This window comes from Spinacia oleracea, chromosome 4 (assembly GCF_020520425.1).
Source record: "Spinacia oleracea cultivar Varoflay chromosome 4, BTI_SOV_V1, whole genome shotgun sequence".
In the NCBI taxonomy this organism is placed as follows: Eukaryota; Viridiplantae; Streptophyta; class Magnoliopsida; order Caryophyllales; family Amaranthaceae; genus Spinacia; species Spinacia oleracea.
Window position 1 is genome coordinate 141825501 of NC_079490.1, and position 27604 is coordinate 141853104.

Here is a 27604-nt window from a genome sequence, read left to right on the forward strand (position 1 = left end):
AATGCGGTTCAGTATTAATTAACAAGTTAATAATTCAGTGAGATCAAGTGAGCTGAATGCCTAGCTAGAGGCCGCTTCAGTTCAAGTGGAATTAATGATATTAATCCACAGCTTACTCTTGACTGAACCCGTAGGGTCACACAAATAGTACGTAAACGGATCAAGTATTTAATGGCATTAAATACTCCATCTATGAATATTCGGAACCGACGGATCTTGGTTTCAGTGGGAGCTAAGATCGTCACAGGCAAGAAATGAATACTCCGGAAACGATGATATTGCCGGAAACGGAAATATGGATCGTATCGGAAATATAAATATTATCCAAGTCGTAGATGTTGCCGGAAACGGAAACATGGTACGTATCGGAAAATATTATCGGAAATGGAAATATTGCCAGAATCGGAAATATTGCCGGAAACGGAAATATTGTCAGAATCGGAAATATTACCGGAATCGGAAAATAATTCCGGAAACGGAAATATTAAATATTTGTTCGAAACGGAAATTAATTCCGGAATCGGAAATATTAAATATTGTTCGTATCGGAAATGAATTCCGGAATCGGAAAATTTAATCGGAAGCGCATCGTACGAATAAGCATCGGACGAGGCCTGCCGGACGAGGGCCCAGCACGAAGCCAGGCCATCGCCCAGCAAGCCAAGCGCGCCGCACAAACAGCCACGCCAGGCCCAGCGCAAGGCCAGGCCCAGCAGGCTGCGCAGCGCGCACAACGCGCACAGCACGCGCAGCGCGCAGCGCGCGCGGGCGCTGCGTGGGCTGCTGCTCGCGCGCACGCATGGGGGCCCATCGTGGCTGCCGTGCGTGTGTGTGAAAGTGTTTGTGTTCGTGCACGTTTCCTAAAACATGCAGAGTTCGGTTAATGATTAAATTCCTAATTCTATTTGATAAATTAATTAAATTAGAGTTCTTGTAGGATTCTAGGTTTAATTAATTTGTATCTGAATAGGATTTCGATTCCCTTTCCATACCCCTATAAATATGAGGCTAGGGCTCACAATTTAAAACAAGTTTCAAAAGTATTCAAAAGTGAGTTTTTTGAGAGAAAATTAAAACACACATCTTGCTCATAAAAGTGCCGAAATTTTCTAGTACCTTAAGGGCGATTCTAGTTGGTCAATCTTAAGGCGGATCCGGACGTGCTGTGGACTATCTACGGAGGGACGACACTTGGAGTCCTAAAGACTTGTTCTTGTTCGGTTCGGGCGCAGCTAGGGAGGGCACGCAACAAAGAGTATGCATCTAAATTATGCTATATGATTATGTGTAAATAATATGTTGTCCTGGGTTAATGGTTGTTTCCGCATGATCTATGTAATGTCATATGTATCATAACCTCACACTAACCTCGTCTTAGAACCATCTCCGCCCCAAACAACCCAGCGAACGGCCGCTGCGCCGACCAGACTTGACCGGAAACACCCCTCCCCTGTTTTCCCTTGTTTTACTCGACCACCCTCGTCCCCTTCCTTTTTGTTCCGCCGCACCGCAATCACCATCACCGGCGCGCTTTAGCGCCGCCGTGCCGCCCAGGCTTCAGCCGCCACCTCCCTTCTCTCTGCCCTTCCTCTTCGTCCGTCCCCTGTTCCTTCGCGGCTCCTCTGCGCCTTACGGGAAACAAGTTCCATTTGGAACTTTGTTTTCCTTTATTTCTTAAGCAGAGGCCCAATTCCTTTGGCCCAAATTTCCAAAGTGAGTTTGTTATTTTGCCCAATTATTTACCAATCTAATTATTTTGTAAAAATAAAACGGTTACTTAAACATTTCAATTAAATAAATTCTTAATGATAATATTATTATATATTTCGACAGAGTTTTGGTTTAAATGATATTTGTATAAAATCGATTTATGAAATATGAATTTAGATTGAAATTTTGATTAATAATAACATTTTCGTTAACACTATGAAATTATAATTCGTAAATTCAATTATTTATACACTTAATATGAAGTATTAATTTTAAGATATTAATCGTTTAATAACTAATTGAATGATTTAATATTGTGAAAGAAATCGAACTCGGAGCTCAGGAAGAACGGTCCATCGAACAGGGAATATAAACTACGGTTAAGGTAACATCTATTGCTAACACCCACAATCCCCTTATGAACTGTGTTTTATGAATTTATGAAATATGTTTATAATGATATGTTTTAATGGATTGTGGGATATGAATTGTGTTTATAAAGTGTGTTTTATGCATGATGATATTCAAATGTGTTTATGAATGATTTTATAAGAATTATGAGTTACGAATAAGATACGAAACATGATAAATAAAAGTGTAATCGGTTCTGGCAGTTAGTGGGGTTACTATTTCTAGGTCGTGCACGTACCGCCGTACCGCGGGACACCCAACAAGGGAGAGTGCTCCTTGAGGGTTACAGCAAGCTAAAAAAAAGAAACTAATTAGGTACGGGCGTATGTCCAACAAGGGAGATTGCTCCTTGAGGACTATCGCAAGGTGGGAGACGTCCCGCAAGGCTAACTTGTCAGTTACCAAGTAAAATGAAGGTTTTATGAAAGATAATGGGAACTATCAAAGTTTCAAGTTATAAATGATGTTTATTTTATAATGCATTTATGAAAGTGTTTTACTATGTTCTATTCTCCCTGATTGCAAAGTAAATAAAATGAATTGAAATGAGTTTACGCTGTTAGGGTAGTATGTTACTGGGCCTCGGCACACGATGTTGCTTTTGTTTTAGGTACGAAGAAGATCAGGGGATGCCTTAGAGTGAGGATGCAACCATCAAATTCACGATCGATGCTTAATAAAGATAATCATGTATCACTAGTAATAATGGATGAACAAATTAAACTCTAAGTCAAATTTCAATCACTGAGTTGGATTTAATATTTATGTTTAATCAATGTTAGGAATATTTATTAAATTTCATTTAGATTTCGATGTAAATATTAAAGAATTAATCGAAGTGAAGTATAATTACTGTTACTCATCAGTAGTCAGTAAATGTAAAAAGGTTATGTCGCCTTGTATTTCCCACGAGGGAAATACGACATGTGACGCTCCGACTAAATTAGGGTTTCCGCTGCTAATTAAAGATAATTAACCTAATTAATGATGTTTAGAAGTCGGGGTGTTACATTGTATGTCAACCAAACAACATCTAAAATGTGAATAAGGGTAAAATGAGTATTTAGTGTGTAAATACCAAAAAAAATGTGAAGCTATTAACACATACTCTTCCTATAACTAATACTCCCTCCGTCCCTTAATACTCGCACTGGTTTGACCGGTGCGGAGTTTAAGACACTTGAATTGACTTACTAATTTAATGGGTGTTAGTTGATAGTGGAGTATTTTTTTTTTTTAATATAGTTAGTGAAAAATGCGTAAGTGGTGGGGAGTGGTAAGTGGGGGTTGTGAATTTTTAAATGATTTTTTGTAGGAAGTAGGGTTGTAGGTGGGTTAGTAGGTAAGTGTGAGAAATAAAATAATATTGGTAAACATTTCCATTTATAGAAGCAGTGCAAGTATTAAGGGACGACCCAAAAATGAAAATGGTGCGAGTATTAAGGGACGGAGGGAGTATACAACTTCCATAAAAGGAAAATAGTACAACTAATATGCAACTTTCATAAAAGAAAAATGATGCAAATTAAATAAACGGAGAAAGTAGAGTAAATAGATCTGCAGGTCCCTAAACTTTGCCAAAAGGAGCAGTTAGGTCCCTCAAGTTTCAAAAGGAGCATTTAGGTCCCTGCGTTTGGATGGAATCCGCTGCTTTTTGTTTTCCGTCACTAACGTCCGTTAAAATGCATTTAAATTAAAAGGAAACTAAATAAAAGGCACTAAACGACAAAAAAACAGTTACATTTACCATTTACCAATAATTAAATAAAGGGAAATTCATTTCAGTTAGCTTTTTACAAAAATATAGCCGCTGAGGCTCTCAAAAAACAGAGTATTTAACATTCCATGGCAAATAAAACACTTAAAAATTTTGTAGAACGTGAATTATGAATTTTGTTACAATTTACAATTAGACGTTGCACTTACCGATATGTCCAGTATTTCATGCTCCTGAATCTAATTTATTTATCAAGTTTCTATGTGTGTTCAAGCCCGTCTAATTAATTAAATAAATGAACATAAACGAGCTTGTTCACGAGCTTGTAACATGAACGAGCATGTTTGTGTTCAGATCATAAACGAGCTTGTAACTGATTTGTTTAATGAGCCTCATTTTGTGTTCTATCTCGTCTCAAAGCTAAGCTCGCTCATCAGAGTATTATTTAACGAAATTCAATTAATGGTCATACTCGTTAGATAAGAGGACGTAAAAGAGCTTCGTCCGAGTAAGGTAATGAACCTTAATACGGAGTATGTGTTCAAACTAGGCACATATACGGAGTATGTATCCACTGTTCTGGAAATTTAAACATTTGTATTAGATACAAGTTGCATTTCAGACGCACTATATTTAATTTGGTCTTCCTTGGTCTACTAACTACTCCTAAGTATTTAATGAGGAGCATTGAGATGTGAGAAACAGCTTATCTTCCATTGGTCTTCCTTGACTATATAAACACAAGGGGGTTGGCTTAAAGCATTACAACAAGACTATATTTAATTTGGTCTTCCTTGGTCTACTAACTACTCCTAAGTATTTAATGAGAAGCATTGAGATGTGAGAAACAACTTATCTTCCATTGGTCTTCCTTGACTATATAAATACAAGGGGGTTGGCTTAAAACATTACAACAATATTCATCTCTTATATCTTGGTTTGTATTCAATACTCCATATATATTTCTTCTTCTACTCAACAACCCAGTTTTTTTTTCCTTTCAATTCATCACAACACAATGAATATCTTCTTAACCATAGAAGATTTCGTATACAAATATCACCCCCCATATCAGAAAATAAAAATTAGTCATAAAAAAAACACGACCGTAGTTTCTCTGTCTAAGTAGCCTTCCAATGTCATGCTTCCATGACCCCTTGTTGAGTCATTCTCAAAGGGGTTGTGAATGTTGGAGAATCCTGAAAAGCAGATCATCGAATGGTGAGGAAATCATTTTTCGATGAAGTGAAGCTTGGGTTCGACAAAGGCGTGTTGTGAAGGGATCCACCTCGTGGGGCCTCACCTCGAGAGTTCTAGATCATGGCCATCAAACCAAGGCTTCAAGCAGTACATGAAACGAATGGATGGCATGTGAACAGAAGGTACGCGAGGCAGTTGGTCTGTATTCCAGCATGTCTGTATCCCGGGCCGAACAAACGTGAGTCGGATCAAATTGTGCATAAATGGTATCCGTTACTCGGTTGGTCTTATGTTATGGTTCAAGTGTATTACCCTTTTGAGGATTGGGTTGGCAACGGGTATTTACTAGCCTTGTACAGTGGGGAAGGACCATTGTCATGTAACTAGATTATCCTTTATTAATATATGTTGTGATTTTGTGTTTAATAAGTTAAGTGTAAGAACTATTTGTAATCAGTTTTGATGAAATGTGTATGGTGAAAAAGCAAATGAAAAGGCTAAGGAACTTGAAAAAGCTAAGTCAAAATCAAAAGAAGCTATTTTAAATCATTTATACACATGTAAATTGATTTCCCTTTATTTAAAATCAGTTTTATTATTATTTAATTGAACTTAACGGAAAATGTAACGGTGTTAATAAAAATAGCTTATTCCATCCATTTTGAGGGACCTAAATGCTCCTTTTGAAACTTGAGGGACTTAACTGCTCCTTTTGGCAAAGTTAAGGGGACCTCCAGACCTATTTACTCGGAGAAAGTAGGACAAACTTGGGGATTATTCTTGTGTGGACCTGGTCCACACTAATATTAGTGTGGACCAAGCAACCACACGTGCAAAACCCCAATCAGGCATTAGAAAAGGTGTGCCTCCTTCTCCTCACTTCCTTTGTTGTTCGTTCTCTCTCTTGCCTCCCGTCACTCTCAATCTCTCAATGAAATATCTCAAAGAAAATGGACGATCAAAATAAAATAATTATAGGTAAATCCAACGAGCATGACGAAGGTAATCGCAAATTGCCAAATTCATATAAGGATTTTCAGAAATTAGTCTTCGATCTTGAACCCTAATACCTCATCCTTCGATTTCCAGGTATAGTCTCTCTCCTTCTTTCTACAATTATGCTTAATTTGATTAATTGTTCATCATTCAATATCTAAGCTACCTCGATTAAATTGATATTTTGTTTAATTTGATTTCATTATTTGTTCTTCAGTTGCAAGATTCTTCAATTCAAATTAATTTAGGGTTTTTTTTAATTCATTTCGTTGAAATCAGTTATATCAATATTTTGTGATTGATATTTTTGCCGATACTTTTTGCCGATTATGGTGATATTTTACTTAGGTTTTGATGAATTAAACTAACTTTGTTAGATATGGTGATATTTGATTCTTCTGGACACGTTTGTTTTTGGTTTACTTTTTGTTCAACTTTGAATGCACTATGCAATAAATAAAGGTAATTGTAACTTGTTAAAAAAAACTATATAGCAATTGAATGGGCTCTTAGTTATTGTTATGTTGTTCCTTTGGCTTGTTCTGACATAAGTTCTTACAACAAAATGTTCAGGTTCTTAACTTCAAAGCTTCTGGTGGTTGTTTTATGTATTCATAACAAAACAGTTGCTAGACCCTTTTTGAAGCAATTATATTTGTTTTTTTTTGTTATGCATCCATCAGTGTGTCATTGACGAAACATTGGTAATACCTCATGTAGGCCGTCTTAATGTGATGCAGACGGCAAGGTTTGTATTAACTTTTGAACTTGCATTAATACATGCGGTGTTCATACTCTTCATCTATTAAGATGTAAATCTTCTCAATATGTGATTGGTAGTTTTTTTGTTCGGACATGTTGTCCATAATCCCATTAGCTCAATTGGTCGAGCATTGTGTAATTTTACGAGCACGGAGGATGTAGGTTCAAGTCCTACATAGGCTAACATATAGTGACCCCTTTTAACAAATAGTGACCTTTCTTTTACATAATATAGTAACCTATTTAAACATAATCAATTAATCACCTTATTTAACATATAGTGACAGTTTTTTAACAAATAGTGACCTTTTTACATAATCAATTAATCACCTTTTTAACATATAATGACTCTTTTTAACAAATAGTGACCTTTCTTTTACATATATAGTAAACCTATTTAAACATAATCAATTAATCACATTTTTTAACATATAGTGACCAATATGTAAATATAGTTACCATTGTTATAGTTATCGTTTAACAAAGAATTAGGAGGCACAACCTAAAAAAAGGAACCAAAAACACCTTTATAACAAGCCTTAACAACTCCACAAAAATAAATGCAGCCTAAAGAAGTCAACTTCAGGTAGTTGACTTAACAAACAACATTACAACAACGTGAACACCTTATAGTCACCTCCTGCGGGTGAAATTCATTGTTATTGGCATTCGGATGCAGTCATTGGATCAATAGATGTATTACCGGTTTTGGTAGACGTGATTGCGAACGGATCATTGAGGAACAAAAGAAAATGTTGTTGCAGGTCTGCAGTTTTAGTACATCTTTGTCCAGGGGATCAAAACTATCTAGCAGCAGCACATGAGTTTGGAATAATGAGCCTGCTCCTTGAGATGACACAGGGTGACACCGAGAGAGGGAAGAGAAAAGCCTAACAATTACTGGGCAGAATGAGTAGGTTACTTGAGTAGCAAACAGGCTCAGGCGCAAGCCGGGGCTCAAGGAGTTCACCTCCAAATGCTGTTGAGGACTAACAAGCCTTTGATTTCTTGATTTGGTAATCTTTTAAAAATATATATCATTTATTCCTTATTCTAATTAAAGGGAAGGAGGGTGAGAAAATGGGAGGGCCTTTTATTGAGCTACATGATGGTGGAAGCCTGGAAGAAGTCACCTCCTTTGGGTGAAATTTATTGTTATTGGCATTGATATGTTCATATTTTACAGTGTTTTTACCCCCGTCCCTTAGTACATTTTGATCTCAAATGAGCTATTCGGAGCGATTTTTAGTACTAATGTGCTCCTTTTAGTGTGTTTGTAGTTTCGGGTTCATCATTGTAGGAATTAGCATATTTTTGTGCATTTCCTACTCATTTGAATCAATACAAGAGACTATGTACTTTCGAGAGCACAAACATTGAGTTGGAAGAGTTTTCGAGCAAAGTGAATAGTGAAAGAAGTAGAAAACCGACACTCGTCTACTCTTTTGATCATAAATAAAGTTCTACAACTCCAAATGACGTGATTTTAATTGGGTTGGATTTTAGGCTTCAATAGATTTCCAAAGAGTGGTCACTCGCCTAATTTGGACAAATAACGAAGGAGATATGAGGTTTTGAAGATAGGAAACTGTGCAGTTTATACGCGCGCCCGGCGGGCGCGTGTTGATGAAATTGGAATTTGTAAATCCGCCCGGCGGGCGGGTTACGAGTTGCTCGCCCGACGGGCGGATGTTTGCCCGACCGGGCAACGACAACCCTGGCGCGTTATTTCGCTTAACTTATTTCCGTTTTTTGGGCTTTATGGGTAAGACTATAAATATAGACCTTAGTTATTTTAGTTGAAAATCTTGTTTTCAACACTTAGTTTATTCTTAACTTAGTTTTGGTCTCTCAAATTGTAAAACACTTAGTTTTATTTGCAATCAAAGCTTCAATTTTTCATTCATTCTTCCGTTCTTCATTTAAGTATTAATTCTTACTTTCCTTTTTTATTATTAATATGAGTGAGTAGTCTAATTTCTAGGGTTTAGGGGATCCCTAAATGTATGATCGGGAGATTGTATTAGATATAAACTAGTTCCTTGGGCCCGTTCGATGAACGGGTTGATTACATATATGTTGGTTCACCATGATATGTAATGGCATGTTAAATATCCAATTCTATTAGTAGGCATTGGTAATACTTTATACTCCCTCCGTATTTATTTAAGGGATACACTTGTCTTTTTCGATCGTATTTATTTAAGAGATACACTTGCTATTTTTAGTAACTTATCAACCCCACCATCTAATTAAATAATATATCTACACCCCACCCCCACTATCTAAAATGACATGGTCCCCACTTGTTTTCTTATTAAAATATCTACTCAAGTCACCCCACTTGTTTTATTACTTTACTTTATTTTATTCAATTTTTTTTCTTAATACTCGTGTCCGACCAAGTGTATCCCTTACATAAATACGGAGGGAGCATGTAGTTATTAGTTTGTTGAACTTTTTAATTTGATTTCCCCTTTTTTCATAAGCTTTATATATGTAATATTTTAAGATACTATTAATTGTTATGTTGATGATAAACTAATGCATGCAAAAGCAATTTTCTGTAAGTTAAAACCCTAACATGTAATTAGTGTTTATAGTTTTTTGGTTAAAAGTAAAGTTTATCATTGAAAAAAATCTCAGTAATTACTACCGTACTGAACAGAACCAGCGGAAATATTAAAGAGAACATTTCAATAGTGAGGAATCTGAGGATAATCTGGTCGTTGAATCGAAGTAGAGAGTATAAAACATGATAACTGAATGACGATACTATCAAGTTCTGTCTTTAAATTACTGCCTTGTTGTTTATGGCAATGAAAACTATAAAGATTTTTGCATCTTTTCCTGTACAAACACTTATAGCACAAGGCAAACCGAGTGAATTGAGTCTACTCTCGGATCAACTTCTAAACTACAATTATACCTCAGGTTCTTGAGGAATAGCTCAAAGTTGGCATGAAGTTGATAAAAAGTTTCTAACATTAAGGAAATTTTCCTTTTCCAGAAAAACAAAAATAAAAACAGTGATAACTGTTTATAATCTTGTAAAATTTAAGCTTATAAAAATAATTTGATTATGCAAATCTGCCATCCATTATTGGAGTGTTTATAATTCTACTTTGATTTCTCCTCAAGCCTCCTACATTCACATTCAGCAGGTATATATCCTGTAAAAACATTGGCTTTAGTGATGGCATTGGCAACCACACCTAATGAAGAACATAACTGTACATAAGACTGAAAAGGGATATATGCAAACAGTCATCCTTAAATCAGAGTTCCAAAGTGTCCAAGCATTCAAACAGATGATGCATGCTAATCAATCCAAAAACCAATAATAACACAAACTTATTTACAACACTTAGAGTACAGTGTACAAATGTACAACAATCCTAAGTTCCTAATCCTAATCAGATCCCCGAAAGATCATTGAGAAATTTACATCAATCCATACGCTATACGCTATACGCTAATTAAATCCAACTCCTCCACACATTCTCACTCTAAGTAAAGATAAACCAATTTCTAATCTGTCATTCGCATCTTAATTTTATCTTTGACAAATTAAGCACGGCTATAGTAGAACTACAAAACAGAAATTATACACTGGTGATTATATACCGATGATAAATTCAAACAAATTTGTACTTTGTAATACTCCACACCACACCATTGTATCCTGAAACATGATCAAAATGTACCAGAGTTTTAAACCTGATCAATGTTCACATCTACACTACAGAAAATCCAAATAGACTCGCAACTAAGGATAAACCACTTACAGCCACTACTCACTACTCACTACCACCCATACATATAAGTGAGGCCAAATCAATACCTATTCTAAAAATGTTTGTGCTAGATCTTGCAAATTATAGGTCCCGATTCTGAGAACACAAAACTGCAATGATTTAGGCTTCAATGCAACACATCGAAGAAGCCAACGCTACTTAAACTACTCGTTATAAGCTTCGGCATAACCTTCCTTTCCCCTTGACCCTTCCATCTACCTTACCCAGTTATCCTTTGCAGCCAATGTATTTTCTAACCATATATTTTTCATAAACTCAAACCCCCACATACAAGGGCAGACAACAAATTACAAAACCAACCTCTTTGTAAATCAATTCGCAAATCATTATTGATAATAATGATGTCTTCATGATTGCTACTTAAACACAAATTCACAACTTTACAATATAAATCACACAAACCTGTACCATTGTCATTATTGATAATACACAAAATCAAGTTTAACAATCGAAAGCCCCAAAAAGATTTTAAAAAATGTAAACACCCATTTGCATCCTTTCAAAACCCCCCAAAGAAGCACAAAATAAGCTTCAAAACAATCAAAAAAATTCTATTTTAAAAAAACTTGACAGCAGCAAAATAGTGCTTGCGACTTTGAAGCTTATTGATGCTATCACCAACTACCTTCATGGCTTTTTTAGCTAAAATAATCCGTTATTCATCAATATGTAAAAGGTTTAATGCATGAGATTATCAATTCAAGTAAAAAATATGAAATCCCATCAAATAACACAATCACAAATAATCCCCGCACAATTAAATTCGACTACAAAATAGGATAAAAAATTAGGGAATGTTAATCAACAAACAATGAACAAAAAAATTGCAACAATTCATCACTTTTTATCCCAAAAAAGTGAAATAACCTATTAAAAAACAATACATCAATTCTAATACTGAAAACTGGAAATTAAACCCAATACTAAACAGGAATAATACCTGTCTCTGGCTCACGATCGTAGATTCTCAGCATTACTCTTGTCAAATCTACTGTGTTAAATAGAGTTAGGACTATGAATGAGCGATTGTACAAAACAAAACAAAAAATAACCGATATGATTCATAAATTGGTGAAATTAGAGACCGGTGATATTCAAGAATCATAAATTTGAAGGATTAAATAAGGATATATACTTGAAACTTATCATTGCATAATGAAAATGAATGATGATTAATGAAGAAGATGAAACGGAATAGAGTGAGAGTGGGGAAGATGGAAAATATCGAAGCGGTTAGAGAGTAAATGAATTGAGAAGTGAATTTAATTGTTGAAGGTATCTCAATTAAATGGGCATTTGATTTGAAGGGTGAAGGAAGAAAATGAAGGGGATGGAAGATGAAGGGAGTTCGAAAAACAGGAAAATGAATAAAGGGGAAAAGGGAGTAGAATTTGGTGAAAAGAAAAGGCAAATTTGCCAAAAAGGACCTTTTATAACTCAAATTTTGCGAGAAAGGACCTTATATAATTTTTTTTGTGAAAACACACCTTAAAGTAATTTTTTTTGCGAGAAAGGACCTAAGGAATGTTTCCGGCATTGACTGAGCTTTTCCGGCCATTAACTTGCACGTGAGCAGCACGTGTGGCTTACGTTGGCTAAAGACAATGATTTTCCTGACTCTTGAATTTTCAAACTTGATTTTATTTCGGTTTTTCTTTTCAACTTTAGGTTTTAAAGCTTAGAATTTTGGAGGAAAATTGGGTGTGATTAGCAAAATAATGCCACACGTGCTTCTCACGTGCAAGTCAATGGCCGGAAAAAACTCAGTCAATGCCGGAAATTTACTCTTGGTTGTCTTTCGCAAAAAAAATTACATTAATGTGTGATTTCACAAAAAAAAATTTATATAAGGTCCTTTCTCACAAAAAAATTTACATTAAGGTGTTATTTCACAAAAAAAAATATATAAGGTCCTTTCTCGCAAAATTTGGATTATAAAAGGTCCTTTTTAACAAATTTGCCAAAAGAAAATGACACGTGGCATATGTGATTTGGGTTTTTAAAAGAAAAGATGACATGTGGAAGATGTGGTTTGAGTTTTTAAATACTAGGTATAGATTTCTGATTTTAACTATAATTTCTATATCTTGTTTTGTTTGTTCGTCAATTCTGTTCGGCCGGACTATTTTGATTGAATTTGATGAATCTTAGATTATGCGCCGAGAGGTATAAATCTGATGTTCATGATCTGTGGTTATAGACAGGATTTATTTCTAGTGCATAGCGAGAGTCTGCTAGTTGTAATTTCCTAAGGAATTCATAAGATTTGAGAGATGCATGTTTTCCTAGTTATGGTCATTAATTGTTTAATATTGTCTGTACTCAATCCCTAGTCTGCATTTGTGGTGAACCGTCTCCCTAGATTCTTTTAATATTGATATTTCCGTATTTTAAATTGTCATAGTATTAATCAACCAAACCAACCAAAATCTTGTTCCCAGTAATCTAGACCTTAGATTTAGTAATAGAAAGAACGTATGTTTCCCTGTGGATTGGATCCCTACTTCCCTTACTATCTTATTAGTGGACTTAGGTTTATCGTTGATTAGGCGATGCGACTTTAGCCAGTCAAGCATTCACAAACAACATTGCAACAACTATAACTCTAAGCACATGAACATCGAAAAAGCACCAGCAATAATAATAAAAACAGACATGATCAACAATAGCCCATGATTAGTACTCCGAAAAAAGGCGAGGCAAATGGTATAATCTGAGGCCACTTGAGATCTCTACAAGACTGCAATACATAGATTCTCTGGACAATTTAATAGGAAGTTGAGAAATATTGTTCCTTAGCCTATATCGAAACAACCTATGTAGGATTCGAACCCACATCATGTGCAAAAAAACACATAGCTCTACTAGTTGAGCTAATAGGCTTACTATTTGAAATTCATGTTCCCTTAACAACACATTTTACACACAAATCCCTAATTCACAAAATCATGTCCCCTCTTTTTTATGTATAGTGATCATTTTCTACGCACAGTGACTTTTAAACAAACTAAACACCACTTTATAATGTAGTCACCCTTTTTTAAATCATAATAGCCCTATTCTACCTAAAGTAATAACAAGTAATTAACAACTCAAGTAATTCAGTGATAATGAGGAAACGAGACCCTGTTACCGGTAGCCTATAGCAATACTTCCGCACACAGACACAACAACAACTGCACAACCACACACCAAAAACAGCAAACACGCATGCACTCAATAGCCAAACCGTAGATGCAACAACTAGAATAGTTCATTTAAATATTAAAGAACAAGAACTCCACAAGTAAACACAAACAATACTACATAACAAATAAAGGACATTGTGTACTAGAAAAGCAATAACAAGATGTATTAACTTACGTCTCCGCATCAACTTTTTTTGTTTCAAGATCACCAACCAGGGCCACCATCACCACCTCGCTTGCGCTTTGTTGTAGAAATAACGGTGGCACCAAACGTGGTGGCCTCTTCCTGAACTTTCACAGCCTTTTGCTTCTTTTTCAAGTGTGGGTTCCCTGGTTTATGGACTTGTTGATGAACCACTGCTGGTCATTATCTACACAATACATGACTAGAAATCAATGTTGATAAAACATTCCAAAACACCACTCCACTACATATAATGACCATTACAAATAGTATAGTAACCCACATAAGTATACCAGTTACAATTTCCTCAATTCTTCACTGTATGACTTAAAACGGTAGCATAGTGACCATTAAATTGTGAATGTTGACAATGAATACCTCTTATTAGACCAATAAACCCCAAAACCCCAAAAATCAACAAAAAAAAATGCGTAGAAACCCTAATTGTGAAAATTAGTAAATTAAACCCTAATTCGTGGCCACAAAACTTCAAATTGTGAATGTTGACAACAACTAGCTCTTACCAGACCAATAAACAGCAAAAATCAACACAAAATACTTAGAAACCCTAATTTTGAAAATTAGTAAAGTAAACCCTAATTCGTGGCCGAAAAACTTCAAATCAAGCAAAAACTCAAAAAACCTCTAGTATAATCACAAAAAACATTATTGCGAGAAAATATTAACAGAAAAATACATGAAACAACAAAAATCATGCGCGTAACTTGAGGTAAAATTAGAGAGCTAAAGTTTAAGGAATTACAAATAAAAAATTGAAGAACAAAAACAAACCTGAATGTTCGATTCGAGTAGGTGAATTACGGAGGCCTATGCGACCTCCAACTGAAGTACCTCCCTTGGTTTTTTGCGCTATTGATAATGGAGGAGAGACAAATTGAAGCTTGAAAGTGCAGAGATAAATTGAAGAAACAATTTTGCGATGAAGCTCGAGAGAACGAGGAGAGAGAAGAAGAAGATGGAGAGAATGAGGAGAGAGAAAATATTGGCGTGAATGAGGAAGCAAGAACTAAATTAAATTGGGCTTCTTTCATTCACACGCGTGAATGAAAAGGGTAAGAGATTCACCTTCCTCTTATAGGTGAACCAGGTTCATTTAAGAAAATACCAAAATTGGATTAATCAATACTTACTATATACTAAAAGACACACCAGGAATGACATTTGTCATCTCTTGGGGTGTCCTTAGTTTTTTTTAAAATAAAATTTAAAATAAAGAATCTTTTAAAATATCTATTTTCATAATTTTTATCTTATTTTTTAAAAAAATTATGATATCATGTGTTTATGGTAAGAATCTAACATAATATATTAATACTAAAAAATATATGTCAACAATAGAAAAATCCCAATTTTATGATATTATTGTTTTTATAATATAAGTAGTAAGTTGCTACTCCGTAATTGCATGTAATATTTTGATTTTCAAAAACCTTTTTCAAAAAAATACTAATTATACTCTTAGCTTACATTCAATACTTTTACAAAAACAAGGTGTAATTATATGTCCATATCCAAACAAGCATTTTTTATTATTATTTTCTTCCATTTTATGTAACAGATACGGGTATGATTACTATTATGGATATCATTCAATTTTAAAAGAAACGATTACCTGATAAAGGTATTATAAGTTTTTTTTTTTGCCCAATTTAAGCATTTTTTGTCGAAACCCTAATCACCTGAGATTGCACTAATCACTTTATAATTCGAATAAAATAATAATTTTCTCTAATTTTCCGACAACCCATGATAAAATTTGATATGATTTTGTTTTATTAAAAAAATATTTTGAATAAATTAGTCAGAATAGAGAAAAAAATTATTTAGTCTCATCCGTGCGTTGCACGGGATCTAACCTAGTTGAACTAATATAATGCTGTCTTCTTCTTCCCTTTCTTTTCTGGGAGAACCAGTCAATTTTTTGGGATATTTGGGAGAAAACTTGTGCTTTTTACCTGGATAACTGAAACATGCACCTTTGCTGAAGAATCATTTTAGCTTTACTCGTTCTTTTGTTAATTTTCTTGTACTAGAAACTCGCAGTCGCAGCTATAATAGCAAACCCTAATATTTTTCCATATACCAAAATGTTCGGACGAAACAAAGAAGTTGGCAACACTGCAAGATAAACACTTTGTTTTAACAATCAAGAGTCGAGGTACAATGCCACTTTCTTCAGCATTGAATATGGAAGCTTCAATCTCCAATCTTTTCTCTTACGACTCATTGGCCTTCCTTTGCTTGCAGGGTCCCTATTTTCCTTAATATCAGCCAGTTTCCAAACACAATGCTCTGATTCTGTTTCAATAGAATCAACTACAAAATACCCAGTTTTCTCCTGAGATTTGGCTTCAGTAGTATCTCCTTCAACATAGGATACCACCATTGGAAAATCTTTGAATCTATGCAGATCCTCTGGAACTTTTAGTAGACGTTCTGCACCCGGAGAGGATACCTGCAAGTTACAACAGAATGCAGAGTTATATATAATATAACTCATACAAGATGTCTTTTCGTAATCAGGTGCTAATATAGAAAACATATATTGTGACATGACTGGCATCCATTGCCCATTGGACATCATTGACTCACCCCAAGAGCAAGATTTGGTATCTCTCCCTTTGATTCTTCTTCCTCCAAACGCTTCCTGTATTCCCGACTATAACTTTCAACTAACTCCATGCTGGGGCAGCCATACCTTAATGAATCACACAACACTTTAATGCACGTAGCCAAATTAACAAGATGCATATAGCTACAGTGATTTACTGGGCTTCCCAGAAATTAGGTATCTAGATTCAAGAAACCTTCTGCATGTCATTAATGTAAACATTTAAATAAATGAACTTGATCTAATTTTTAATACAGCATACAAATGAATTCTTTGCAAACAAATAACAAACCTTGACTCTACTTCGTACAAATCGCAACAGATTCTAGCTATTATAATTTATACAACTGTGGGAATAAGCAAAATTTTCACATGCCCTAGGGCATATCTGGCAATGGTGTTCGTTCAGCTACTATATTCATGCCCCAGCCAGTCAACCATCATATTCCAGATTAATTATATCTTATGATATGAGGCAAATCAAAGAGTTCATGAGTCAAGCATCTTAAAGCACCAGTATTCAGTATAGATGTTTCAGACATCAATCTAAAATTTCAACTTCATTATGCTTTATTCATAAGCCACAATTAATGTTTAGAAAAGACGGCTGCAGGAACTGATAAGAAAAATCACTGTATTCAAGGACAACATTAGATACTAAAAGACTCACACAAGCCTAAAGTGTTACAGACTTACAGCCTTAAAGAGATCTAAGGATATTCTATTATATCATACTTACCGAGGATTATTTTTAACCAGTATCAGGTAATTTTATATTCCTGATAAAGTACTTCGTGCATATTATACGTTTGCGACCATGGTGAGGGAATGGTTTGGTACAGGAATCAGGATTCATAAAGGAATGAAACAGATCATGTACTGAAGAAATAATCCTACAACAGCAGAGAAATCATACTCATTGGAGAGATCGTCAAGTCTGACATAAACATAGCCACTAGGTGTAGTCTTGAAAGAGAACAATTTTATGTCATCACCATATTGTTGCAAAACATCATGTGCAATAGACAAAACTTTTTCACCCCAAGGGACATTTTGAAGCACAATTCCACCGCCTGCCCCTCCGTCACCAATCTGAAATTACATGATATATTGACATAAGAAATTGGATGGTCTGCAGTCGCATGACTATCAACTAGCCAAGTGGGTAAGTTCATTCCTATTCAGTAAAACGTAATTTATACAGATGACTAAATAAGTGGCCTCAAAATTAAGCCAAAATAAAGTTAAGAGTACCTCAGGATCACTGTCATCCTCTTCCTCCCAATCCTCAACTACTAAATCTTGTTCAGTCTCATCTGAAAGAAAATAGTTGGGTATTTGAGTTCTACAAAGAATTAAAGCAGAACTTTTATGCAAATTATAATAATCAGGATTTTTATAAAACAAAACCGCATAAATATTTAAGTACATCACTAACAACCACCTAAGTTCCTACTCTCTCCTGAATACTTTGCTTTGCTTTCACGTTTCAACTGTCAAAAATAGCATTCTCCTACAATCTTAACTAGTACCACGTTTCAACTTTCAGGAGTTCTTCACCATCTTTCTGCTAAAAATGAAAATAGTTCTTGTAAGGAATATTTTACTGAAATAATAAGATACAAGTCGGAGGACCAACAATCCTTTAAGAATTATGCAGATACAGGCAAAGCATTCAAATCTCCAAGAACATCTCACGATAAGACCCCAGAAGACCCCATGATTCCATGAGCACAAGTACGAAGAGACTAGAAACACTATTCTCGCCCAAAGTAAAATGTTAGTAGACACCCAATTAGAAATGATCGAATAGTTTCTTTCTAACCTAATAACCCACATTAGCAGTGACAAAAGCTGAACATCACAGCATCCTCTACCCCTTGTCAAGGAAACTAAATAAGAAATTTGCTGATGCACCAAATTAGAAGCGGGGCACACCCAACAGTCCAACACACTCTAGCCAATTATTGACTTTCTCCAGTGGAGTTCTCCACACAAAAGCTTCTTTTATTCACTTTGGAACCTTAATCTTCCAAAGTCAAAACATACAGAGAAAGTAGAAGGCTGATGATCTAAGGAACTTTCTGGGTATTCATAGAAACTTTACAACAGAAAGTTCCCCCATAATCATCTAAAAGAGTTCCCTTACATCCAGAATCCACAAAACTAACCGACTCAAGAACAGTCAACAGGTTACTAATCTCTCCCAATTCCCAACTAATGCAAGCACTCCTGAAATGGAAGTTTCAAGAAGGAGAACAACCACTAGCCACAATAAAAGTAGAGATAAGAGCATTATGAACAGACAGCAGGAAAAGAAAAAGAAGCAGTGGAGGCGTGGAACAGCAGAATAAAAAAGCAGTGGAGACATGAGACCAGAACCGTAAGAGGCTGCTCCCCAAGATTCTTCCCAAAAAGCAATACAGCCCCATTACCCTTTCTAAAAGGAGAGGCAAATTTCGGTTTATCAGACACCTTGAAAACAAGCTTCCATGGGAGTACACGGCCATGTTTGTCATTTACAGCTTTCTAAAATTTTAAATGATTTTCAAACTGTCATTTAAAACTACTGACTTTAAACAATTTTTTGCTACAAAACTGTAAAAAGTAACATTACATGCGTTTGGCGCGCTTTTTAAAACTAAGATTGGAGGTAAGAGAAAATAAGGGATTCATCTTCCTTTGTTTGGATATGACTTGGGAAAGAGGGAAAGGAAGGGAATTGAACGGATCCATTTTCCTTCCGTTTTTGTTTCTTAATAAACCAAATCCTTACAATATTGGAAAGATTTGGAAAACGCAAGCTCACTTCTTCCCTCTCACTCGCCTCCCTTTTGCTTCCCTCCCCTCCTTGTTCTCGGATAAGAGCTATCCAAACATAGTGTAAAGTGGCTTACAGCATTTTTGCAACTTCATGTGGGCTTTGAAACAAAAGAAAACACGTCCAGGTACTCTATTGCTGCAAACAGGAATTATCCATTTTCAAGAATAATAAACCAAAGCTAGTATTGCAATACAACAATGCAGTTTTTCTGTTTTGGGGGGTCATGAATAAAAGTATTGTTGTCCAAATTGTGCAACAAAGGATCTGTCATACATTTGGCAAGGGAAAGGAATTTTGAGGTGTAACTTAATTATTGATGCATCGTATCACAATTAAGCCCCAAGTAGTCAAATGGATTACTTAGGTATGAAAATGAATTAGCCTGAACACAAGTGTGAAATCATGAGTCTGAGAAACATAGGCTATGTTGGTGGACATGATCCTGATCAAGATGATCAGGCTCCAAGTTCTTCTCAGTACAGAACAACTGATAATGCACGCAAGCAGTCTCAGGCCAAGCCATTCTCCAAGCAGCATTAAGCCCAGCACTGCAGCATTCTAGAAGACTCTACTCACCAGCAAAAGTTGGTTAGAATACTCCTATTTCAAGCTTCTTAATTCACGGAGAGTTGGTTAGGATTTCTTACAGCTCGTGTAATAAGGCTGCAAATGTCAGTAGTCCTGTGATTGGTTGTATTTCTTCTTGCTCATTTCCTGTTGGTTAAAACAGCTCATCTCCTCATATGTCTAAACAGAGGATGAAGCTCTTAGATTACATTCAGTAATCATAAACACATTATACATTCTCTCTCGTCAATTCAGCAATAAAAGTATTCCTCTTAGCTTAGGGTTTGAGCTGAGGAATTCTAAAATTGCTCTACTGTTTGATTAGTTCTTCTCTTCAGCACTGCTGATTTCTACAGGCTACTTGGTTTTCCAACATCGCTTACAAGTTGCTTCCATTAACATAGGAAACCAGAATGCTACAATCGTGAATCTCTTGAGATTTCGCGATAGCTAATCTACAAGTTCCCTCGTCATTAAGATAAAACCAGAGTCGGAAAATGGAAAAAATCCTAATTCATAAGCCATATTATAACCCTACTTTTCTTAAATCAAGCAAAACAATGAGTCACAACTCAAAATGTACAAGGCAACTTCACAAAGGTGCTTCTCAAATTAGTTCAGTACATAAACAAACATAGTAACCCAGTGAGTAAATCATCCAATGCACTATAGGTCTACAACAAAGCAAGAATTTCTCTTAGACCTTTCATCAAACACTTGGAAGACGTAACTCAAAACCCACAAAATTGAAGTCACCGGCATGAAAAATAAAAAATAAACAAGAAAATCCAACACAACGTGGATAGAGTAACTAATGTAATCAATGAAAATATCATTCAAATGGACAGATGGATTTTTCAGAAAAATCGAAGATAAATAAAGCACAGAAAAATGAGAGAATTTGCTTACATGGGTATTCATCTTTAACAGTGTCATCAGAAGCTCCAGAAGTGCTGAAAGAACGAAGATTTTCAGAAGAAAGTGCGGAAATTTTGTGTTGAAAAAGAAAATGGGGAGGAAGGGTGGAGGGTTTAAGGGAAGGGATTAAGAGTTTGAGGGGTTTAAAAGTTGAATGGAAAGAGAAGGGTTTTTGTGATGGAGGGAGTTGAGATCTCCTTGTTAATTTTAGCAGAGTTTGAAATTTCCTCATTTGCGCTTCTTTTTTTCTGGGCAAAGCTACAGAAACACCATTGATACTCCAGTTTCTATTTACAGAGCGGTTATGCTGTTCTTGGACAACAACAGTGTCAAAGAGGTCTTCGATAATGGTATGGTGTATTCTATTCGAGCTCGACGAGATGGCATGCTGTGATTTGTTAAGGCCATTTCAGTAAAAATATGTATTATTTTTTTGAAAAAAGAGTATCATCTATTACTATATACTAAAAGAATATAGTAATAGATAAAACGTGTCATTTACTGGTGAAAAATTTTCCCGCCAAAAACTCTTTCCTAAAAAATATATTTATTTTATTCTTTTTTTATTTTCTCTCATTTTGTATAAATGTTTATATATGGAAAAAAATATAGGATTATGGAATATGTCATTATTAAAATTTTGGTAAAATTTTAGTCAAGTTGTCATGTCAATAATAGAAAATATTCTTACTCGATATTTTGGTCAAATTAGCATATTAAATATATCAAATATTTTAGTCAGATCATCATATTAAACATATAAAATATATAATATGTAGTAAGTTAAAATATGATAAAATGAGTGCATTCGAGATTATTAATTACGCAATAGACGTAAGGGATAAATAATTTAATTAAAAATTTTATTAAAAATATGGTCAAATAATAATTTTTAAATATCCGTGCGTGCACGGGACCTAATCTGGTTTCATTAAAGAAAGAGTATCATTTTGTTAAACAGAGTATCATTTCGATAAAAACATGTACCATCTATACTGGAGTATATATTAAAAGGCGTTGATAAACAAGCCTATGTGCCATGTACAAGTCTTGAACCCATAACCTCTAATTTGTAAACAAACAATTAACCACTGATCCAAATCAAATTATGTGTCATCTTTTCATATCAAAATATAATAAATGACAATTTAATAATTACGGAGTATTGAATTTATTTAAACTTTTTATCCGTGTTTTAACCCGGGGCATCGCCCGGGACCAAATACTAGTTTCGTTAAAAACATGTATCATTTCTTTAAAAATATGGACCATTTCATTGAATTTTTTTTTTATTGTAGTATGTTTTTACAAAAACATATTAGACTGTCGTTTTGACTTCCTCATTTTGTTCACCCGTTTTCACTTATTTTTTCTGAATAATCTCATTGTTCTATAACAATTAAGTAAATTTGCTAAAAATAACCTTTTATAGTCCACATTTTAGAAGGGACCTTTAAAATTTATTTTTGTAAAAACACAACTAAACATAAAAATTATTTGCGAAAGACAAAAAAATAACACTTTTCGACGTTGACTCTCCTTTTCCGGTGGTTGACTCTCACGTAACACGCACATGTTCCCTCTTTTCACTAAACTCAGCCAATTTCCCTCCAAATTTTTACGGTATATAAATCACTTTGAAAACCTAAAAAAAATCTGGAAAACCCTTCACCTTCCTCCCTTCCTGCAGCGCCATCAATCAATCATCATCAATGAACCGTACGAAAAAATCAGCCAATAAGCACAATAAGTCGTCATCATCAATGCTTGAACTATTTACATTCATGATTTTTTCCCTTTTTTGGCCAAAATTCTAACTTTTGTTTTTCCTGTTTTTGGCGAAATTATCTCTACCTTCTGCTATTCTATGCTTCTAATGTACTTCCATGACTAATAATGGAAAGGGAAAGGCGTCAACATCAAGGAAATGGAAGAGGAAGGAGACAAGAGTCAACAACTACCTACATTACAGAGTAATACACAAACAAAGATAAATTACCATTTTTAAACCTTGAGTTTAATTTAAAAATTAGGAATTAATTGGGATTAGTAAAAGACATGTGTATTTGGTAATGGTTGTTAATATTATACTTTGTGTCCTTAAAATTCGATTATTATACTAATTATGGTTTAATGTTGATAATTCAATAAAATTGATACTTAATGTGGTTGTTTATATGGCTTAAGCTCGTTGATTAATTACGAATTGATTGTAATGGTGGGAAATTTGGCCTTCATTAATCTGGTCGTTAATTAGGATATTTTGGCACATTTTGATGAATTATTGAATTTGTGTTGTTGGGATATCTGTAATTAAATAGGAATCGAATGTGTCGTTGTATGTGCATCAGGTTTAACGGTAGGATTAACGTAGAACAGACCTGGTTTAAATTGATGGAGCATGTTACTATTAGGTTGTTTCACGGGGGGGTTCAGTTTGTATATAGAAATAACAAAACTACGTATGAGAGGTGTGATAATCCTAAGGATGGTATGTCATTGCATACAAATGTGGAGATATGTTACTTTGAATTTGCTGATTGGATTAGGAGGGAATTGGGATACGAAGAAATAGGTCAGATATGGTTTAGGAGGCGATGGTATAGTTTACAAGGGAGTGGAAGGAAATAGACCAAGAGTTATGTTGAGATTCCCGAGTTTTTGAGTGCACCCGAGAAGGATGGGTCGTACCAATTGTATGTCGTACTTGTTGACAAGGAGTTTGATGATAGAAGTTGTTTTCCTGCACATTTGAAGTGTTATAGTGATAGTGGAACTCAATCAAGTGGTGGAAGGAGAAATTCTGTGAGTGGTGACACAGCAAGGGAGGCCCACAAGTGCATCTAGTCAGCAGTATATTCAACAGCTTTAGTCAAACCCTAATTCCAATCAACACTCTACACATTTTTACACTTTAAACAACTTGCCTCCACACAAAAATTAGTCCAAAATACTTCCACCTTCCATTTTGTCGAGAGAAATCCCACCCCCTTCCACTGTCATGCCTCCATCTACAACACTCCTTCATTCCACACCCAAATTCAAATTCATCTCTTAATTTTTTTTAATGTATTTTCGGCACAAATTTTAAGGTGAATGAGGTATGTGGGGGTAATTGTTGGGAAGTTAAGGGGTAAAATGGCAGGGGCGGACCCATGTGTTCCTGGAGGGGTCCAAAGGGACCCCTATTATTTGGGAAAAAAACTGTTAAATTGATAATGAGGTGATTAATTGCACTTAAATATTTAATACAATATATTATTAATTAACTTGTAATGTAGATAGTGAAATGTCCTGTCTTAGTGGTTCCTTGATTACTATGTTTTATGAGCTACTTGTGGGTTCAAATCCTAGTAAGAGAGGATGTCGAACATATATTTTTTTTTCCCACTTTTTGCCTTTTACTTGTCCTTCTATTGATCCTCTAAATTCTTCATCTTTTTTTTTTCACCCTTTTGTTGGTCGTTTTTTTTACATCATTTTTCTTTATTCATTTTTGTTTTATTTTTATTTTTATATGATTGATGATTTTGCTTTTATAAAAATACAAAATATTAATAGTGTTACTTTTTTCTTCAAAATAATCAAATCCTAGTAAGAGAGGATGTTGAACATATTTTTTTTTCTTCCATTTTTTGCCTTTTACTTTTCCTTCTATTGATCCTCTAAATTTTTCATCTTTTTTTTCACCCTTTTGTTGGTCGTTTTTTTCCCATCATTTTTCTGTATTCATTTTTATTTTATTTTTATTTTTATATAATTGATGATTTTGCTTTTACAAAAATACAAAATATTAGTAGTGTTACTTTTTACTTCAAAATAATTTTGTAATTGGCATAATATATATAAGTAATTTATTTTATACTCTATTTTTATATATTTATAGTTGCATATTTTTTGAACTTTTAAGAGGTCTAATTATATAATAGCGTAATGCCCCATACATTGAAAATGATATTCCTATTTTTTTGTTAGTGTTGTTTTGTGCAATTTTTTCAACGACAATTGTAATAAAAAAAAAATCTCATTTAAAGTATGAAAACTTGTTATATACACTTTTTTTCCCATTTCATTTAAAATCGCGCCAAGTTAACCCTGTAATTTGGATTAAGTGTTAATTTTTATTATTATGAAACCCAAAATTTAAAGTTCCTAAATCTTCCACACATTTTTTATAGCGTCTATAAAATTAAAGTTCCTAAACTTTCAACTATAACTCCCTGAAATGAGCATATACGAGAATTATAAATTTTTTTGGATCCCCATTTGTAAATTCTTAGATCCGCCCCTGTAAATGATAAAGTTTATGTGTCCAAAAATAGAAAAGTAACACTTATAAGGGAACGTCAAAAACGGAAAAGTGACACTTATTTAGGAACGGAGGGAGTATATCAACACATAACGGTTAAACTAGTCTCGGTATATATTTTCAGGACATCATTTTTTTAATAATCTTACGAAATTTGATATATTTGGAGCCGGTGCAAATAGTAAGTGTAAAAAACTTTAAAGAACATAGATAATATTAAATATTGATAATGAAAAAGCAGATCAGTTATGTCAAAACAAATAAGTTCAAATCAGATAAAAATGGAAAAGTAAGTTCAGATTAGAGAAAAAAAAATATAAGTACAGATCAAATCAAATAAGAAAAATGAGTTCCAATCAACACCAGATCTGGAGAAATAAGATGAACCGAATAACTAAATGGACCTAAGAGGAAACATGGTCCGACCCAATAAGGCCCACGATTTTTTTTTGGGTGAAAAGAGGAACAAGAAAACCCGGAATGAATAAATGGGCAAAAGAAGGGTTTAGGTGGTTACTCATTCTACTCTTTGCGCCTCCAACGAACCATTTGCCTGCAACTTTGAGGTTTCTCTCTCTTCTCTTCCACTTGTTTAATCCTTTTGTATGTTGTGGTTTTCTGATTTAATTTGGAATTCACTTTTCATAAATGCATAAATTAAGCTTCTAAATTCTCGAATTGGTCACGTGTTACTGGGTTTAATGCTCTACATTTGATCTTGAGTTGTGTTTGATGAATGTAATTTCAAATTATGTGAGCAATTTAAAGCTAAATTTCGTACTATCTTGCTTAAATCCAGAAAAATCATTGAAAGTGATAGCTTTGATATGAGAAGAGTGTTGCTCTGGAAATAGTTAAGGTTAGAGATTATAAATATTTATAGAAAATTGAATTAGTAAGGCGAATTGAATAACTCTTGTTTTGCTGATGAAGGTTTGTGATTAATTTAATAACTTTTGATTTGTGGATGAGGGTTTGTGATTGAATAGTGTTTGATTTGCGGATGAGGGTTTGGGATTGAATAATGTTTGATTTGCGGATGAGGGTAAATGATGGAATACCATTTGATTTGCGGATGAGGTAAATCATTGAATAACATTTGATTTGCGGATGAGGGTAATGATTGAATAACATTTGATTTGCGATGAGGGTAAATGATTGAATAACATTTGATTTGCTGATGAGGGTAAATGATTGAATAACATTTGATTTGCGCATGAGGTTAAATGATTGAATAACATTTGATTTGCTGATGAGGGTAAATGATTGAATAACATTTGATTTGTGCATGAGGTTAAATGATTGAATAACATTTGATTTGAGCATGAGGGTAAATGATAAATTGGTAACTTGGTTTGCTATAATTGAGTAGGTTAATTGGATTTCATATTGTTTGTAATTCTGACTTGTAGCTTTGATTATTTCTTGTTTCACAGGATAAGAGAAGTTCGCATCAATTTACACAATGTCTGGGTATGTACTTACTTCAAATGGATGCTTGATTTGTTGTAATTTCTTTAACTTGTCAATAAACTTGTTTGTAATTTATAAAATGTTTGACTGCGGTATGGCTATTGGTTAAATTTTTCAGTGAGGAGGTTGCTGTTGCTGTTCCTGCTACTGAGACCCCTACCCCATTGGGGGAGACTATGGACTTAATGACTGCTCTTCAGCTTGTATTGAAGAAGTCTACTGCACATGGTGGCCTTATTCGTGGTCTTCACCAGAGTGCCAAAGTGATCGAGAAGCATGCTGCTCAGCTATGCTTGCTGGCAGAAGACTGTGACCAGCCTGACTATTTCAAATTAGTCAAAGCTCTTTGTTCTGAGCATAATGTTAGCTTGCTCACTGTTCCAAGTGCCAAGACCTTAGGAGAGTGGGCTGGTGTAAGTTACTATACCCTGCTAAGAAGTGCACTTTGATGAACAATTCTCATCTTCTAAACTAGTTTGGCTGAATTCTTGATTTTTCTGCAGTTGTGCAAGATTGATTCAGAGGGGAAAGCAAGGAAAGTTGTTGGCTGCTCATGTGTGGTTGTGAAGGTAGATGTAGATCCCTTGTATTGTTTTTGTTGGTGCTTTAAGAGGTCACATTTTCTAGTAGGATGGCTAAACCCTTTATTTGTTTGATATTTTTAGGACTACGGCGAGGAGTCAGAAGCGCTCAATTTTGTTCAGCAGCACATCAAGTCTCAGTAAAGGATTCCTCCTATCAAGTCAGGCCAAGTTTAACAATTTTGTTATGTAGTCTTGTGCGTTTTTAGAGTTTGTGACTTTCATCCAGAGGAAATTTTTGGGAACAAATGAGATACTTGTTGCAGTATTTATCTGGTTAATAGTAAAGTTAGTTGCACTGGTTTTTAGACTTA

The 27604-nt window shown here is 34.6% G+C and overlaps 2 protein-coding genes and 1 long non-coding RNA gene across 3 annotated transcripts; 2 read left to right on the forward strand and 1 right to left on the reverse strand.

The window, feature by feature from the left end:
* The first annotated feature begins 5521 nt into the window (after window positions 1–5521).
* LOC110797977 (uncharacterized) lies at window positions 5522–8176 on the forward strand. The gene is made up of 2 exons (XR_002535974.2): window positions 5522–6127; window positions 7561–8176. It is a non-coding gene; the product is annotated as an uncharacterized lncRNA (long non-coding RNA).
* Window positions 8177–9559: 1383 nt separating this feature from the next.
* On the reverse strand, window positions 9560–21327 carry LOC110797984 (uncharacterized). The gene is made up of 7 exons (XM_022003114.2): window positions 20919–21327; window positions 17873–17934; window positions 17535–17710; window positions 16600–16705; window positions 14779–16462; window positions 13978–14173; window positions 9560–9969 (listed from the first exon to the last, which is right to left on the reverse strand). Exons 1-5 carry the CDS (start codon window positions 21157–21159, stop codon window positions 16154–16156), a joined length of 894 nt encoding a protein of 297 aa, XP_021858806.1. The 5' UTR covers window positions 21160–21327; the 3' UTR covers window positions 9560–9969; window positions 13978–14173; window positions 14779–16153.
* A 4358-nt stretch (window positions 21328–25685) lies between these two features.
* On the forward strand, window positions 25686–27604 carry LOC110797980 (40S ribosomal protein S12). Its single transcript, XM_022003111.2, has 5 exons — window positions 25686–25802; window positions 26673–26709; window positions 26828–27122; window positions 27213–27278; window positions 27375–27604. The coding sequence occupies exons 2-5, from the start codon at window positions 26702–26704 to the stop codon at window positions 27432–27434; spliced, it is 429 nt and encodes a 142-aa protein (XP_021858803.1). The 5' UTR covers window positions 25686–25802; window positions 26673–26701; the 3' UTR covers window positions 27435–27604.